Source organism: Aethalodelphis obliquidens, unplaced genomic scaffold (assembly GCF_003676395.1).
Source record: "Aethalodelphis obliquidens isolate GAN/ISIS:26980383/991018 unplaced genomic scaffold, ASM367639v1 scaffold2, whole genome shotgun sequence".
Lineage (NCBI taxonomy): Eukaryota > Metazoa > Chordata > Mammalia > Artiodactyla > Delphinidae > Aethalodelphis > Aethalodelphis obliquidens.
In genome coordinates, this window is record NW_020837946.1 from 76,300,410 (window position 1) to 76,319,107 (window position 18,698).

An 18,698-nucleotide genomic window follows, 5' to 3' on the forward strand; every position below is an offset into this window, starting at 1 on the left:
ATGATTCATTGCCTTTAGGGTCCACCCTAAGGCAGTAACTCTCATCTTAACTACTTATATCTGCAAAGATCCTATTTCCAAACAAGGTAACATTCTAAGGTTCCAGGTGAACATGAATTTTTTTCAGACATTATTCAACCTATTAAAGCAGTTATGAAATATTCTACCAATTTATATAAAATTAGCATATATATCAAGGCACAAATTTTTATTAATGTTATAAAGTTATATGAAACAGGAAAATAATCATTGATGCTTCCAGCTGAGTGAGTGACAGACAACGAAGTGGTTTGAGCAGAGGAAAGGCATTATCTGACTTAAGTTTTAAAAGAATCACTCTGGCTGAACTGTTGAGAACAGATTATAGGTGAGCAAGGGTAGAAACAGGGAGGCCAATGAACTGGTGAGAAGTGCTTGAATTCTGAATATATTCTGAAGGAAGAATAAATAGGATGTGCTAATATAAAATGTGAGAGAAGGAGAAGAGTTAAGAATGACTAAGATTTTTGGCTTAAGCAACTGGAGTGCCAAAACTGCTAAAAACTGAGGTAGAGAGGACTGCAAGTAGGGAAGTCTTTGGTGGAAGATTCATAATTCAATTTCAAACACAGTAAGTTTGAGAGGTCTCAGAATCCAAAAGAATATATCTAGTAAGCCTTGGTTGTAAATATCTAAAAATGAAGATAAAGGTGGGAGCTGGATTTATCAATTTTCAAGTTGTAAAATTATAAGATGGCATATAAAGCAAAGAGATCAGATTGGATGAGATCACTAAAGAAGTGAGTATAGATAAAGAACAGATAAATCCAATCCCATTTTCTGAGCTACCTCAACATTAAAAGGTGACATGAAGGGAGGAAACCTGCACAGGAGATTGAGAAGGAGAGTCAATGAGGTAGAAAATCAGGAGAGTGTGATACCCTCTAAGACAAGTAACAAAAGTATTACAAGGTGATAGGAATGATTAAGGTTGTTTCGGATGTTATTCATAGTCAAGTAAGATACGAGTTGAGAATTGGCCATTGGATTTAGTAAGAGGGAGGAGGTAAGTTGTCTTCATAAAAAGTCTTTTTGCTGAAGTCATAGTGGAAAGAAACTGATTGGAGTAGTTTATATTTAAAAGCAATAATTCAAAACAGTGAGTTCAGAAAATTCTATTAAGATAATTTTCTCTTAACTTCTTCATGAAGGTGTCTGAAGACTAAACGATACAGCACATGGTTGAGTGGAAGGCTTGGCATACAGTAGACAATAAGCAGTAGCTCTAATGATGGTAAAGATGTTATTAATTATGCACACAAAACTTCTAATTCTATAGGCGTGCCAATCTCCTCAACAACAATTTCTCACCTCCAGGAATCTATCTTTTGAGATCCAGTTTATATCTCATGTAATAATGAGTAAATTAGGCATGCCCCAAATGGGTACATTAATAATGAAATAAATTACAACTCATCAATTACACTAAAGAAAAAGACAAAACTACAATAGAAACATACTACACAGCAGCAAATAATGAAGACAGTTATAAGTGAGGAACTAATAAAGACTTTTGATACTTTTTATCCTCCCTTTAAAAGCTAGAGGGAAACAAATTATGATGTATGAGATACAATATTGTACAGCCAGTAAAATTGTTTTAAGGAATATTTGATGATGCAGGAAAATGTCCAAAATATAAATTCAAAGGCTTAAGCAGAATATAAAAATGAAATAAAGTAGGATCCCTCTTAGAAATATAAAGAAAAAACCAAAACTTTAATTATAATAATCTATATGTGGTTTGCTTATAGGTATATTTATATCCTTTCTTATATTTTTCTACATTGAAAAAACATTTTTTAAATAAAGATTGTGTTACTGTAACTTGAAAGAAGAATTAATCTTCCAAAGAGGGAATCATGTATTATATTTAAAGCATTTTTTTTTTTTTTTTTGGTTGCGTTGGGTCTCCGTTGCTGTGTACGGGCTTTGTCTAGTTCCAGAGAGTGGAGGCTACTCTCCGTTGTGGTGCCCAGGTTTCTCATTGCGGTGGCTTCTTTTGTTGCGAAGCATGGGCTTTAGGGCATGCTGGCTTCAGTAGCTGTGGCACGTGGGCTTAGTTGCTCCACAGCATGTGGGATCTTCCTGCACCAGGGATTGAACCCATGTCCCCTGCATTGGCAGGCAGATTCTTAACCACTGCTCCACCAGGGAAGTCCTAAGGGATTTTTAATAATAACAATATTTGTAAAGTATTTTTATTTAAAGGAATAAGATTTTGTTTTGAGAACTATTAACTTCAGGTAAATTAGGGGTCTTTTGCACTAATTTCTTTTTGTACAGTTTTGTATGATTCTTAAAGCATTTTTTTAGTGCATCTATTTAATCCTCAAAAGATGGAGGAAGTGAGATTCTGTTTGGATAAGGCTTCTAGTTAAGGCCAGAGCCATGATAAAGTCCAGATCTTCCAACCACAGGATGGGTGTTCTTGCCACTATACTATTTTATATCCAATATCCCCACTCATTATACCAACAAAATAGAATCAGTGAGACAGACCTATAAGAAAACTCATGTGAAAGTACTTCCAAAAAGTATGAAACAAAACAGATTAAGGATACTGGTTCTAGTAATGCCAAATATAATTTTTAGATGAATATTCTAACACATTTCCACAGCGTGATGCTATTTAGAAATATGGTGAGATTCAATGATAACACAATACTTTCCATTCATTTATCATGAAAAAAAATCATAAAGTTTAGATACAGAGAAGAGTAGGTCTGCTCCAAGCCTCTTATTTTATAGATCAAGGCACAGTGCTACAGGGAGAGGGAGATACCCTAAAAGTAGCAAAGCCGAGATTAGAACTATAATGTACTCATTTTCCTGACTACTGCAGTTTACAACTTGTCAAGTGTTTCATCAGATAACATAAAGCTAAATAATTAAAACAGTTTAACTCTGGAATACGATTTAAAATCATATCACTTTTAGTCATATGGAAAGGAATCAATGGAATCAAATAAATAGATCATATAAAGACCTTGCTAGATATAAAGATTTTCTACATGCCAATTTTAACATTACAAATCAGTAATGAGAGGAAAGACGTCACAAGTAATTATTGAAAAAAATACACCCTCATTATTACACAAAAATAAAATACATACAGATCAAATCATTCAATGTGAAAAAAATTAAAAACAGAAAAACTCAAAGAATTTGTGAAGACAAGAACCTCTCAGTTTAGTCCTGAACAGGTCTTTCCTCCAATTACAGCCCAAAGTTTTATATTTCTCTTCCTTTCCCTATGGAGTTTACTGGTACCACCAAATGTGTCATAGTTAGAAGCAGAATTTTACCAACACCCAGATTCTGTAATTGCTTAATATATTCTACAATGTCTAATATATCACATCTTTTAAGCCTTCGTCCGTTTATCTTTACATTTCAAAACTCTGAACATGAGGACAGCATATATTTAAGTTCAGTATTTAATAGTAAAATTTTAATGTAAATACAATAAAACATAAAAATGTAAGTACAATAAAACATAAAAATGATTTTTAAAATTGTGATTAGAAAGTACTCTAATTAGCAAATGTGTTTTAAATTAAATTACAAATAACATGGTGAGATAAGTATTCTCATATATTGATAATGAGATGTGAATATTAGTGGCCTTTCCAGGAAGTCATTAAAAATGTCTATCAAGAAACTTTTAAAAATATGTACACCTTTAAAAAATAAATCCCATAACCAAGAATATAGCCTAAGAATATAATCAGCAATATGTTTAAAACTGTTTAAAAACAACTTCCTAAAAATGTTCATAACATTATTTAGTGGTAAAAAAATTAGGAGCAATACACATGAAAATTAATGAAAGGTAGTTAATTATGGAAGTTATGATAAATACATATGATAAAATATTACCCATTAAAACTATGTTTTGAAAGCTATCTCATGCAGGACAAAATGCTCATGCTATATTGATCAAAAAAAGTTTAAATATTAAATTTTATTTTAGTATGTGGAAATTTCTGGATGGCATTCTACATTATTTTTCTTCTCTTTATTTGTATTTTATATTTTACTACAATAATTATTTATTAATTTTATTATCAGAGAAATAAATAGTACTTTTTTTATGTTAATATAATAGATTAGATTTTTCATTTGCCTTCAAGTTGAAATATCTAAAGAAGATTTGGTTAGTAACAGTTGGATACTTTTCAAGTTATATAACAAATTTTACATCAATTCTGTATAATATGCAATGAATTCTAGAAAATAAACTCAAATATTTATAACTAAGTCATACATATAAGCAATAGAAAAACTTATAGATGCATACTGAGAAATATTACAATGAAGTGTTGTTCTTATTTCTAAAATCCATTCCTTTCTTATCTTCAAGGAACAAATGTTTCTGGAACAGCTGAGTTTTTATTTTGGAAAAATATAACCTTGACTCTCTTCACATCATACACAGAAATTAACTCAAATCTTATAAACTACAACCATAAATCTTCTAGAAGAAATACAGAGTGGCCTCGGCGTAGGCAGAGATTTCTTAAATAGGATACCAAAAGAACAACAAAAGAAGAAAAAAAGATACACTGGACTTCATCAAGATAAAAAATCTCTGCTCTTTGAAAGATACCTTTTAAAAAATTTTAAAAGGCAAGCCATAAACAACCCAATTACAAAATAGCCCAAAGAACCTGACAAACACTTCATAAAAGAAAACTGGCCCCCAAAAAAATGAAAAAAAAATCAATATCACTAGTTATCATGACACACAAATTAAAACCACCATGATATATCATTACAAACTCACAAAAATGGTTCAAATTACAAACACTGACTAGGAAGTGTTGGCTAGGATGTGAGTAACTAAATCTCTCCTATGTTGCTGATGGGAATAGCAAAGTCTAACAACTTGGGAAAACAGACTGGCAGTATCTTACAAAATTAAAATACATTTAGCATATGACTGAGCACTACCACTCCTTGATATTTACCCAAGAGTTGTAAAAACATATGTCCACATATGTAAACAAAGATTTGTGTACAAATGTAGCAACTTTATTCATAACAGCCATGGAAAGAATGTAAATGTCCATCAACAGGTGAAAGGATAAACAAATTGTAATATATACATACAACAGAATACTGCTCAGCAATAGAACCTCTGATACACTCAACACCATAGATTAATCTCAAAACCCATATGCTGAGCAAAAATAACCAGACACACAAGAATTCATAGTCATCGTCAGATTTTCTAGAATAGGCAAAACTAACAAATAGTCACAAAAGACCTATCAGTGGTTGTCTGGGGCTAGAGTGGAGGGATTGACTGCTTGGGATGTGTGGGAACATTTTAGGGGTGTCATCCTTGTGAGGTTGAACCCTGGGATTCACTTGTCAAACTCATCAAATTGCACACTTAAAAGGGAGCATTATGTTATACCTCAATAAAACTTATTTTAAAATAATATTTCTTACCTAGCTACTATCCTCAATCATTCCCAAAGTTATATGTACATTGAGCCTTACTTATTGACTAACCATGGGTCCTGTTCTACAGCTCCATCACTTTATTCTCGGTAATTTTCCTTTTTTATTGGATTTTTTTCACTTTTAAACCTGTCCAGTATTACTTTCTTTTATTCATTTTCCATCATCTCCATTTTCCCATCTTCTTTTTACAGATGAATAAAATCTACCACACACTTACATCTTTTTCAATATTCCTCAGTCGAACTTTCATAAATGTTCCTCTGGGTCTTCTATGTATTAGTTCATTCCACACATCCTACCTGATCTGCCTGCTCTGCTCCATCAGAGCTCTCTTCAATGACAGCACTACCATGTGTCAATATGCAGTGTTCTTAGACACCCTGCATCACAGTGACTGTGTATAACAGTGCAATGCAAGACACATTCTGAAGGAAAAAAAGAGAGTCCCTTGGCTATACATTTGCCAGCTGGGGCTGTAAATCAAACTACATAAGCCAATAAAAAGTAAAAGAAAAGGTTTGGACTATGTGTGTAAACAGTAACAACAACAAAAATATGTTTGCCATGATAATTGAGTTATTTCAAGTTGCTTAATCATCCACCTATACTAGATACTCTATTATCATGAGAACACTCAGAAAGTGCCACGCTGCTTGTGCATTCATTCAACAATTATTAATTGAGCACCCAGGATGAGTAGCTGTCTCTGCTGCAACACAGCCCTTTAGTGACCATGATTTCCAGTGGGCAGAGATAAAATTTGTCCATTTCCATTTTACTGGTGGACTATTTGGTAATACGTTTTGTCCTCCATTCTCTGCTCAGTCTACTCTAGTCTTTATGGAATTGACAATTAGATCTTGTCCTCAAAAGGCAGATGTTGGCTTATTGATGTTTTTTCTCTTTATTTCATATATTCTCACCCCTCCTGACAGCACAGCATTGATATGCTGACATTTTATTCATACAATTCTGAATTCCTTTCTCCCCCTCTAAACGTGAAAATAAGAGTGATTCTTTATTTTTCTAACCCCAGCTCTGACACAATCAAGCACTCAAATGTTTGTTGAATGGATTGTCTCATTTTACTTCATACTAAATAAGTAAAGATTTTGAATAGTTACTTTTTTATACACTATCTAAACTTGATTTTACGAAACAGAAAACTTTCTTGTTCTACCAGTTAATTTACAGAGCAAAGAATTTAAATGAATTAATATTCCATTTAGTTACCATCTAATTCAAGTGGTTTTAATTAATAAATAAAACTTGAGCATCTGAGTCTCTATCTGAATAAATATAAAAATGTATTAGTGCTACTCTCTTGCATATTTAATAAACAGCACTGCATTACCCTTCCAAACTTTATCTGACAATAAACACATCTTTTCTTTTCCAGAAACCTTCAATGGTTCCCCATTTCCTAAAGAACAAAGTTAAAACTTCATTTCCCCAGTACTCAAAGTCCTTTAAAATCTGTCTTTATCCTAACTTTTAACCTAAAATCTAGAAATCCCCTTTGAGTCTGACTCTGCCCCAATCAACCGATTCACTGATTTCTTACATCCTCATTTTGGGAAAGCCAATAGCTTTCCTCTGATAATTTATTCCCTCCTGGTACTTGCTTCCTCCCAGTTTTCCAATGTCCACATAATTTATGTATGTCAGGGCCTCTCACAGCAGTTTACTTGGTATCTCTCTTATAGCAGCCACCACTTTCTATCTTGTAATGTACATGTCACGTCTCCAGTAGACTGTGTGATTCCTGAAGACAGATGTTCTATTTGATTAAACTTTGGATATTTCATGTTACCTAGCCCAGTACCATTGAATAAATGGATGCAAAAATTGTATCAATCGTTTTTATTAAAGTTTTGGGAAAAAACAGTGCTTCCCTACTGTTCAGAACTTTTAATCATTCTTTGTAAGACTTCAGAGGCTTGGCCCCAAAGGAAACTGCTGAGGAAAATTGCAACCTAAATTAATTAGTATACTGTAGAAACTCAATAAATGTAAAATTGCTAAAGTCTGAAAGCCTACCTTTCAGACAGGTAAGCCTGCCAGAGTACTATTCTCCTCATTAAATATGACATTTTTTTTACCCAAGGTCGGTGGCCACCTCCTTCTTTGTCCTCCAGAAATATTCCTATAGGCGTAAATATTTTATAAATACTATATAAATGTTATGATTATTTTGCCTTAAATTAGTCTAGGCACCTGAGTCAGGGACACGGCATAACACTGTGGTTCAAAGTGTGGGCTCAAAAGTCTGACAAACCAGGCTGTGAGCCCTTTCTTCCCTCTTCTTAGTTTTGAAACCTTGGGGAAGTTAATTAACCTTTTCAGATCTCAGTTTCTTATATGTAAATAAGAATAATAATAGTACCTACCCTCAATGCCACTGTGAGAACTAATCGAAACAGTGTATCTATAAAGCACTTGGCACAGTAAACCTCATAATTATTCATTATTACAATTTATTTTTCTTCCTGACATTGCTATGTCCATGTGGACTGGAGAAGGGCTCAGAGTGAATTGTAAATAAAACTATGAAAGGCAAAAGCAAAATCAAAAGTCAAAATTTTATAAAGTCTATTAACTTTTGAAAACTATTTATAAACTTGATCGAAAATTATCTGGGACATATATGCCTTTAATCCAAGGTGACTGTCCATATATCCCACTTTTTGTATGACTATAAATATTATCACCTGAAAGTTCCAGTGGTCATCATAATTTATGTGGGGCAATTCCAATACTGACAGTGCATTTTAACCAATCACACTCTTCTACCCTCCCCCCAAAAGGTAAAGCCATATTTTTAAAAAACAAGAAAAATGTGGCATTAGGGTTCTTTTCCTTTTTAATTAATTAATTAATTAATTAATTTAATGGCTGTGTTGGGTCTTCATTGCTGTGCATGGGCTTTCTCTAGTTGCGGTGTGCGGGGGCTACTCTTCATTGCGGTGCGTGGGCTTCTCATTGCAGTGGTTTCTCTTGTTGTGGAGCACAGGCTTTAGGCACGTGGGCTCCAGTAGTTGTGGCACGCAGGCTCAGTAGTTGTGGCTCACGGGCTCTAGAGTGCAGGGTCAGTAACTGTGGTGCACGGGCTTATTTGCTCCGCGGCATGTGGGATCTTCACAGACAAGGGCTCAAACCCGTGTCCCGAGTTGGCAGGCGGATTCTTAACCACTGCACCATCAGGGAAGTCCCAAATGTGGTGTTAGTTTTAACACTTTAATTCACAAGTTTTCGGTTTCCTCTCACACCTAGTCACAGGAACTCTCCCCTGAAGCACTAAAGATTAATCAAACAAAATCAATAAACATTTACTGTTTAATAAATAAGTACATGGCTAGGCGTTAATGTTATGAGAAGATCATTTAGAAAGAAACAAAAGAGGGAATTCCCTGGCAGTCCAGTGATTAGGACTCTGCTCTTTCCCTGCCAGGGCCTAGGTTCGATCCCTGGCTGGGAAACTAAGATCCTGCAAGGCTACCTGTGTCCCCAGATTTATGAGAGGAAAGCAGGGAGTGTCCCAGGCAGGACCAAGGGAAACATGGAGGTATGGCATCGAGATTCCAGTCAACAATTCCACTCATCTTCTTGATTTTCCCCAATTCAGAGCAGCAGTGAAGAGGTCTTAAGGGATACAAGTGGATGAAAGTAACTTTGCAAAACCTTAAAATACCAGATAAGGTGATACTTACTGTTTTATAAATTATCTGAAACCAGAATGGTCCCTAGGAAATATTTTCCTGACTGGGATTTATACATCCTACTAGACAGGGAGTTTTGGCTGAGTCTCTCTAGTGTCTCTGAGAATGAAGACAATCCAGTCAATTCACATTTTCAGACTGTGTACTCCATACTGGTATTTGAATGAAAGCATGGCACTTAAACTCCAATGCAAACTGGCATTAAGTGATAACAAAGCCCTTTACTGAACTTGCATTGTAATACCCAACTCCTGTTCCATTGGTTGTTAAAATTCTGGCACTCCCTCTTAACCACACCGTGAAATCATAGGAGGTACTGGTCTCTGGATCCAGCTCCTGGCACAGCGCTACTCTAACCCTTACAATGTCCTACGTTATAAGAGCACCAGAAGCATCTTTTGTTCTAATGTTTGGTCCATGACCCTGGTTCCTGACACGGAACTCCTACATCCCTTGGAATTTCCTGGGATTAGAGCATCTAATAGGAGCATCTTTTGTTTTAATGAGGTGACTCTGGGTGGGCTCCTGGATAGCTCCTGGATGGGGCTGGTCACCAGAAAGACCAGGCCATGATTAGATGCTTGGAATATTCAGCTCCACCTCCCATCCTCCAGGAATGGGAGAAGGGCTGGAGACTGACTTGACAATCGATCATATCTATATGATGAAACCTCCATAAAAATCCCAAAAGTATAGGGTTCAGAGAATTTTTGGGTTGGTCAACACATCTACATGACAGGAGGGTCATATCCCCAACTCCATGGGCACAGAAGCTCCTGTACTTGTGACCTTTCTGGACCTCAACCTATGTAACTCTTCATCTGGTTGTTCACACATATCCTTTATTATATCCTTTATAATAAACTGGTAAATGTAAATAAATGTTACCCTGAGTTCTGTGAGGCATTCTGGCAAATTATCAAACTCAACAAGTGTTCAAGGAAGCGCCAAGTTATAGCAGGTTGATCAGAAGTACTGGTGACAACCTGGGACCGGCGATCCGTGTATGAAGTGGGGGCATCCTTGTGGGACTGAGCCCTTAACTTGTGGGGTCTGATGCTTACTCCAGATAGGCAGTGTCAGAATTGTAGGACACTCAGCTGACGTCGCAGAGAATTGCTTGGTGTGGGGGAAAAGTCCACACATCTGGTGTTAGAAGTATTGCGTGTGTGAGTAAAAGAGAAACACAGAAACACAGAATGCTCGCTCTGCCTCAGTTTCCTTATATGTAAAAGAAGAAGAATGTCTACTTCACATATTTTTTGTGAAAATTAAGTTAACATGTGTAAATAATTTAGAGCAATCATAGCTTATAATTATTTTTGTTATCATTGGCTAATGTACTTATCTTTGTCTATATACAAGCAACAACTCTTTCTTAGATATTCCTCTCCCTCCCCTTTTCTTGAAGGTAAATTTTATTTCATTTCCCAAGTATGTGTAATATGTTCAAGATTCAAGATCAGTTAAAGAAGTGCAGGTTCCTTCCCTTCTCGAATATCATAACTTTAGATCCCTTTTGTCTTCTGTGATGATGAGAAGGCTCTTCTGGGGTTTCTAAGCAGACCTCTCCCCATGTCACTTCCACATCACCAGTTCTCATAGCAGACTACACATTGTCTATGGACTGACCAAAAGCCAGATACGAAAATAGTTCATTTTCCATAGTTTTATTGAAAAAAATAGCTAGAAACATAATTCTTCATTTGGAGATGAGCGTGACTTAAAACCATGACTCATATCCATTTTGTTTTACAGATGGTGACTGAGGCCCAGAGAGACAAATTAACTTGCCTGAGGACGTGCGGCCCTGGGTGGAGGTGGTGGAGGAGGACTCATTATGCATGGTGCTCATGCAGACTGGCCACATGACCTCAGATTTCCCCAAAGCGTTTGTGGGTGCACTGCAGCAACACCGGTCTTTTTAAATACCTGTTCTCTCAAATAGCTATTCTAACTCTTCCAACTTGGGAGCAGCACCACTTAGTACTCCATACCAGTTAGGAGTTAGAAATATCCTTCAGTGCAGGCTTTCCTGGTTGCGCAGTGGTTGAGAGTCCGCCTGCATCAGTCCGGGAAGATCCCATATGCCACGGAGCAGCTGGGCCCGTGAGCCATGGCCGCTGAGCCTGCGCGTCCGGAGCCCGTGCTCCGCAACGGGAGAGGCCACAGCAGTGAGAGGCCCGCGTACCGCAAAAAAAAAAAAAAATATATATATCCTTCGGTGCATTTTAGCTCTAAGTGGCCCCAGAGTGGCATAAAAGAGTTAATATGCTCCCCTGACAAGAACTTATGTTACCCAAAAGCAATCCTCTAGAAAATAGGAAAAGGAAAAGGATTCATGGGTCTGTATCTAATATTGGAACAAGTCTTTGTGCTCCCATGAAAGTCCCTAAAATAATCATTTTTTACAGCATCATTCAATAATTGATGTGCGAAATGATAATGCTGACTCAGAAGGAAAGATTTAATTATATCCCATATACTCCATTTAATAAGGAAGAGAAGAATGTAATCCGTTTTAGAAAGAATAATGATGGCTTTTAAGTTTGATACTTAGAGTTTAATAATGTAGTCAACTTCCTACTGAACAGTTCCATTCAGTTGCCCAACATGTGTCTCAAACTCAACATGTCCAAAATAAACTCAATATCCACCCTCAAAACGTCTCCTCCTCCATCTCCGCTCTCAGGAAACTGGATCAAATAATGCCCTGCAAGAAACCTGAGATCTGTCCTCGGCACTTCCATCTCCTCCACCCGCCAGAGCCAGTCAATCAAACTCCCAATATCTCAAATACCTCTTCATTATACCCACTTCTCTCACACCTCACTGGCACTGCTCTGCTCTAAGCAGCCCTCACCTCCCACACAGAATTCACGAAAGGCTACCACAACTTCCTACCCTGCCTCCGTGAAGAGATGGCTCTTCCCCAATCTAGTCTCCACATGTGATCTCTCCACAACACAGAGGTGATCATGTCTGCTGTCTTTTAAACCTCTTCAGTGGCTTCCCATTTTTTTCAAATCCATTCAGTGGCTCTTATTCACTTGCTTAGTTATCTGTATTATGTAACAGATACATCAAACCCACATCCAAAACAAACCTAGGACCCTAGTAACGCTCCACATTACTGTTGCCCCCTGCACATGACAAACGACATCCTAAATCCTATGTTCATAATTAGCTTTATTGCTTCATAAAAAGTCTTGTCATATCTCTGTAGAGTCCTAAAGCGTATATTTTAAATTTTTAGTTAGTTTTAGCTTTTCAAATTGTACCATGCCATATATCATCTCTGAAAGATATCAATAAACTTCTGTACTTACTATTGTATCATGAGGATTAATTCATACTGGTACAGGTTGCTGTAGTTCATTCATTTTGACTAAAATATACTATTCTCTTTCATTTTATATCACTATTCATACATCAGCTTTTCCTTTGACTGACCTATGGATTATTTTCAGCTTTCATTTTTATGAACAGTAGCACTATGAAATATTTGTTTATATGGAAAAACTTATATCACTAGGAGTGCTGAGTCATCCATGAATTTTTTAGATTTCAGAGATGATGCCAAACCGTTATCTGAAGTTACTATAAAAATGTGGAGGTGCATCACCTCTAACAACTGGTATTATCAGCCTTTTTAATTTTTGCCAATTGAATGAATATAAATACATCATTATAGTCTTGGTTTGCATTTCCCTCATCACAATTAATGTTAAATATTTTTTCATAAGGTTCTTTTTTTGTTTTGTTATATTTGTTTCCTTTTCCAAGGAGTATCTATTCATGTTTATTGCCCATTTTTTCCTGTTGGCCTATGTGGGCTTCTCATACTAATAACGGGAGTTATTTATATATACCTGACAATAACCTCTCAGTTACATGTTCTTTGAACATCTTCTACAGTTTGTAACTTCCCTTTTTACCTTTTTTAAGGTATATTTAAGTGAATCAACTTTCTAAATTTTAATATAGTCAAATTTATCAATATTTTCTTTTATGGTCAATGATTTTGTATAGTGTTTTAGAATTGTTCCTTAATTCATGGTCTTATAAATGCCTATTTTTTTTATGCTAAAAGTTAAGTTTTCTTGTGACATTAATATTTCCAAAGTATATCTTGGTTTATGACATGAGTTAAGCATCCAGCTTCATCTGTTTTCCACCCAGATTACCATTTTATTTTCAGCTATATTTATTGAAAGAGCTCTTCTTTCCCACATTGATCTGTAGTGCTTCCTCAGTCATATACTGAATGGTCCAAACTTGTGTGTGTGTACTTCTAGGGTCTCTATTCTGTTGCATTGTGCAGTTTGTCTACCCTTTGTGCCAATTACTACAGTCTTGATCACCAAGGTTTTGTTAAGGAATTTGCCAAAAGTCACACAACTAATTCAAGGTGGAGGAGGTGAGGACCAGGCCGGTCAACAAAGCTGGGCTTTTAACTGTGGGGTAATCTTGTTATACCACCTATGAAGCCAGAGGTCCTGATGCTTGGGATTTTTTTCTTTGACCATTACTAGACTATGTTCTTCTTTTTTTTTAAATTGAGATATAATTGACATGCAACTTTGTTAAGTTTAAGATGCACAACTTGTTACCTTGAGAGGCACTTAACAAATAATTGATGATTTGGTGAATGAATGAACATATCTCAAAAATTAATTCAGAGTGTATCTAATATTGGGTATTTACAAGTTGTTTAAAATTTAGAACTAGAAGGGATCTTAGAAAAGCCCTAGTCCAAGCCCTTTGTTTTAATAATGGAGACACAAAGGTCTGGAAAGATCAAATTTTTTGTCAAAAAAGCCTGTTTTTAACATATCTAGAACATGAAAATTTCAGTCAAGTGCACTTTGCACAACATCACCTACCTGTAAATAAAATATTATTTGAAATACATGGCACAAATTCCTAAATAAAGTAATATTCTGAAATAATAAGTAACAGTAGAAGATGAAATTAAAAACCATAAAGCCTAATTTTCATTTTTTCAAGACAAATATTACTGTATAACATTAAATAAGTCTTAAAAATAAAGAGAGTATTGTTTAATTTTACATTTTAAGTACATGGAAAAATTACTATTTTTGCCTTGCATCATTAAATTTTACTTTTTGAGATTTGAAACTTAGCATTAAATCAGCAAAACTGCTTTTTTGGTACTTCCAGAAAAGGCTGTCATAGTTTTGCTGAATCAGATTATAACATTTTTTGTGACCAATCTAGAAGTCTCCATTCAACAAATGACAAAGTGAACATTCTAAACTGATGTGATCCATCAAAACACATTTCCACTTTCAGCCAAGCAGCAGCTCAACTGGTTCTAACAAAAAACCAAAAAAGGCTGATTTATTCTGGGATCCTAACCAAAGATCAGCAAATTAATCCCCATATTCATTTATCGAAAACTGATGGACTCATAAAGTTATCCTCTTTGAATAATTCTAATTAAAGGCATAAAAAATGTATATAAACTACCTATATGGGTCTAGGTTCTGTCAGTTCCAAAGTACTTTCTCTCAATTCTTTGTATTAGTCAAAAAATGTAGTGAGAGAATTAGACTCATTTTGAAAAGAGGAAGATAATCAGAATTTCTCCAATTGGACCAGAGAATTATTGCAAAGCAAACTAAAGATGTCCAACAAACTCTTTCAACAAAAATTAATTTTTGGAAATGCTTTTCTCTGTTTCCCTAAACTTCACACAACTGATAATATCAATGAAATTCATTTTATTAGCATAGTTTGATTAATAAATAACCTCAAAAATATCTGTAACATTAAAAGCAGATTACATTCATTAAATAAATGCAAATCTCAAGTCAGTAATTTAGATTCACTTTTCCAAAAGGTACAAACATATCAACAGGAACTCAAAGTTTACCTTTTGTCATGTTTATAAAGGAACATTTTGCTAAGTAGAGAATTAATGTAAACTAGATTTTTTTTTAATGTTTAATTCAATGAGAATAAAACTAATTTCAAGCATGCTTAAGTACTTTAGAAGCACTCATTTACTAGGAATATTTTAGAAGTAAATTAATAGGTATTTAAGTCAACAGAAAGCATAGGAAAATTACTTGGAATAACTTCAGGAAATGAATCTCTATGACTTTACTTAATAAATCACCATTTATATAAATTATTATGTTTCTTTAGCATTCACTCTTATCTAGTCATTGAAACTGGTTCCTAAATAGGGAATATTGAGTTAAAGTGACTTTATAATACACTTGAAATTATCTTTTGCCTTTAACATAGGGCAACAACCTGGTAGCCCACAGGTTAAATCTGGCCACCAACATGTGTTTTGTTAAAAATACATTGTGCCTTTTTTTTTTTTTTATTGCTTTTGGAAGTTTTAAGGGCTGTCATGTGTAGTCTCATTTTGCTACAATCCTCACCATCTCACTGTAGTAGTTTTCCTCTTTTATGTTATGTGCTTGGACTCTAAAGGCTTATACTTCTGGAAGCCAAAATTTAAAATTCTGTCCAATTTGAATGTTCACTACAGTCACAAAACATTGGAATTATTAGAATTAGAAGGTACCTTAGAGGTTAGCTAACTCATTTCTTCTGACAAGACACCTGAGGCCAAGAAACATAAAGTAGCTTTCCCATGGTTAAATGTACATTAATAGTTATGCCCAAATGCTTTCATGTTTTGTCATGAGTCACCACCATTTTCATCGCTATGAAAGAAACATTTGCTTCATAAGCACTTACCCCTCAGGGCAGGTAGCAGGGACCTCTCCTTCTTGTCATCACATTTGTTACATTCACTGAAGTACAGGAGTAAGAAGACATCAACAAGAACCCACATCAGTGAAGTGGCTAGAACCACCTTGCAGTAAACAAACCTCCTCATGTCTTTCCTTGATTTCTAGTTAACACAGAGATCGAAGACAGATACAACTGTGATAAATCCAAGCCACAGGGGTGAACTCCAGGATAAAAGCAGGATGCACCCCACTGTATTAAAAAAAAAAAGAAGAAAAATTAATTATTGAAAAGTTTATTTTGCATAAATGTGATATAACATGAAATATATGACTTATTTAATGCTCCCATATATATCGGCACTTGGCCTTCAAGTTCAGAATTAAAAGCCCAAATAAATGAAAGTTTTGTAAGTAAGCCAGGTGGCTAAAATTCTAACAGCTAATCCTAGATCTGCCACTACTCTGCTGGGCCCTTGACAACTACTTGATTTCTTCAAGTTGTATTGCCTTTTTCTTAAAGTCCTTTCATGGTATTCTGTAAAGCACCAGGTTGTAAAATAGTGCAATTCTAAATTTACTGGGATTCAGCACTTTTAAGGAGCCAATACTGCTGAACTAGAAATCATCCTGGACTACTATCTATTGCAGTGGCTAAGAGCTGGACTTTATGCATAGATAGGCCTGGGCCTATTTACTTCCTATGTAGGGGAGACTTTCTAAGCCTCAGTTTTCTCATCTATAAAATGAAAATAATAATGTCAAACTTAAAGATTTGCTATGAGGACCAAATACGATAACACTTGTAAACTGTCCTGCAGAACACATAGTTATTAATGTTAAGATATAAAACAAACACACACACAAAATTCTCAGATTCTCAAAAAGGGCAATTACATGGAATAAGTCACCAGTTATTTAGACTTAAAAAGCCCATCTGCTCTGCATAGAAAGTATCCACTACAAATGTGCATTTGAGAATGGGCAGTACACATTCAAAGAAATTATCAGAGAATAATTTCAGAGGATAATACATTAATATAAAGTGACTTAAAATAACCAGAGCAAGGATTCTAAAGGCATAACAAAGACATGTGTGCAATTATTGAGAGATATTCAATACCATACACATATTTGTTTTATTTACACTACATAGAACAATAACTACCTGGTTAATTCATTTCTATCTCTACAGTAACTATATCAAAATAAAAGTCTCGTATAATTTGATACATTAAAATAATAGAAACTGGAGTATATATTTATTGATGTGAATAAGATAAGTAACAGTTTTGACAGATATTTGAGGAGAACAGCTATTAAATACAAAGATACTTGGACTATTTCACAAACACTTGTCTCAAAATAAAAACATCAAAGTACAATTTGCTGAGGCAGAAGTTCTTTAAATTAATGGCAGCTGACTTTGCATCATAAAGCAACACAAATGCTGTTGCCTGTTACAAATCTAACCAGACTAGTAACAAAGTTTACATGAAGCGACAATTTAAAAAATTATTATAACAAAGACTCTACTTTCAATATCTACATAAAATTTACATTTATTCAACATATATTTAAAACAGAAAGATACAAAATGTACAAATCTAAGGAATGCATGATATTTGAGGTTTATTTGTTATTTTTCTTGAAAAAATGGCATACTAATTATTTTATTTCGTTTCAACTTCATTTTTCTGTAAAAATTATAACTAAACACTGGAATTCAACCTCTAAACCTGACAACAAGGGAAGGATTCCCATATATATATTTCCTGTTACTTTATGTATATTTCACTGAATATGATATTTGAAACAATTCAAGCTATTAAATTTTCTGTCTTTTTTTGGTCCTAAGATGGAACAGGCGCCTTCAGTTTGTTGTAGAAAAAAGTCCTATGGAAATGCATATATAACACTGATGGTAACTAGATGGCCATTCCCAGATTTAGAAGGAATACCTTAAAATAAAATATCCTATAATAAAAATCTATATATTATATAAGATCTATATATTACAGGCTCTTTTTATCATAAAGATCTATAATAAAAGACATAAAAAGAACCATCCCTGGCTCTGAGTTTAGGTAGGCATTTTGCCTTTCTATGCTTCATTTTCTTTACTTATATTTCCTTCCCCATCCACCTCACAAAATTGTAAGGCTTAAGCAAAATAAAGAATGAGAACATTTTTTAAAAGAAATATAAAGAATATTATTATAATAGAAAACCTGAAATCACTTAATATTAAAATGTCTAAGATAAGTCATTTCTTAATAAGAGCCTAACAGTAGAGGTTATTGAGAATTTAATTTAAACTTTAGCCATAATAGAAAGTGAAAATCACATCTTATTGCCACTTCAAGCATCAAATTATTCTAATTTCATACCCTGGTACATCTATATGTCAAGATATTAACATTGAGAAAACTCTGACTTTACTATTTTATGTGATAAAACTAAGCTGCTGTATACATTTTTGTTTATTTATGAAACAATCTTTCCTTATATATTTCAAGTTTTTAATTCTATCTACTGTGAAAACACCTCTACCTAAACATATTAAATTTTATCATTCTTTATCTGCTGGTACTTGTAAAATAGTAATCTCGTACACTGTTTCAATACTCTTCTTCATAAGAACGAAACTGATTGAGCAGAAGGATGGTACAATATACAAAGTAACACTAACCAACATAAGCACAGTTGGTGGCCCAGGTTTATTTAAGAG

The 18,698-nt window shown here is 34.6% G+C and overlaps 1 protein-coding gene across 4 annotated transcripts in view; it reads right to left on the reverse strand.

Moving 5' to 3' along the window:
* The window catches only part of GALNT13 (polypeptide N-acetylgalactosaminyltransferase 13), a 549,363-nt gene that overhangs the window by 467,425 nt on the left and 63,240 nt on the right, over nucleotides 1-18,698 (reverse strand). For 2 of the 4 annotated variants that reach the window (XM_027131182.1, XM_027131174.1), the window contains exon 1: nucleotides 15,975-16,350. In XM_027131182.1, coding sequence (XP_026986983.1) covers nucleotides 15,975-16,116 — 142 coding nt within the window. In that variant the 5' untranslated portion in view covers nucleotides 16,117-16,350. Of the gene's footprint in view, nucleotides 1-15,974; nucleotides 16,351-18,698 lie in introns of those variants that run through there. The other 2 variants (XM_027131165.1, XM_027131155.1) reach the window with 2 other exon arrangements.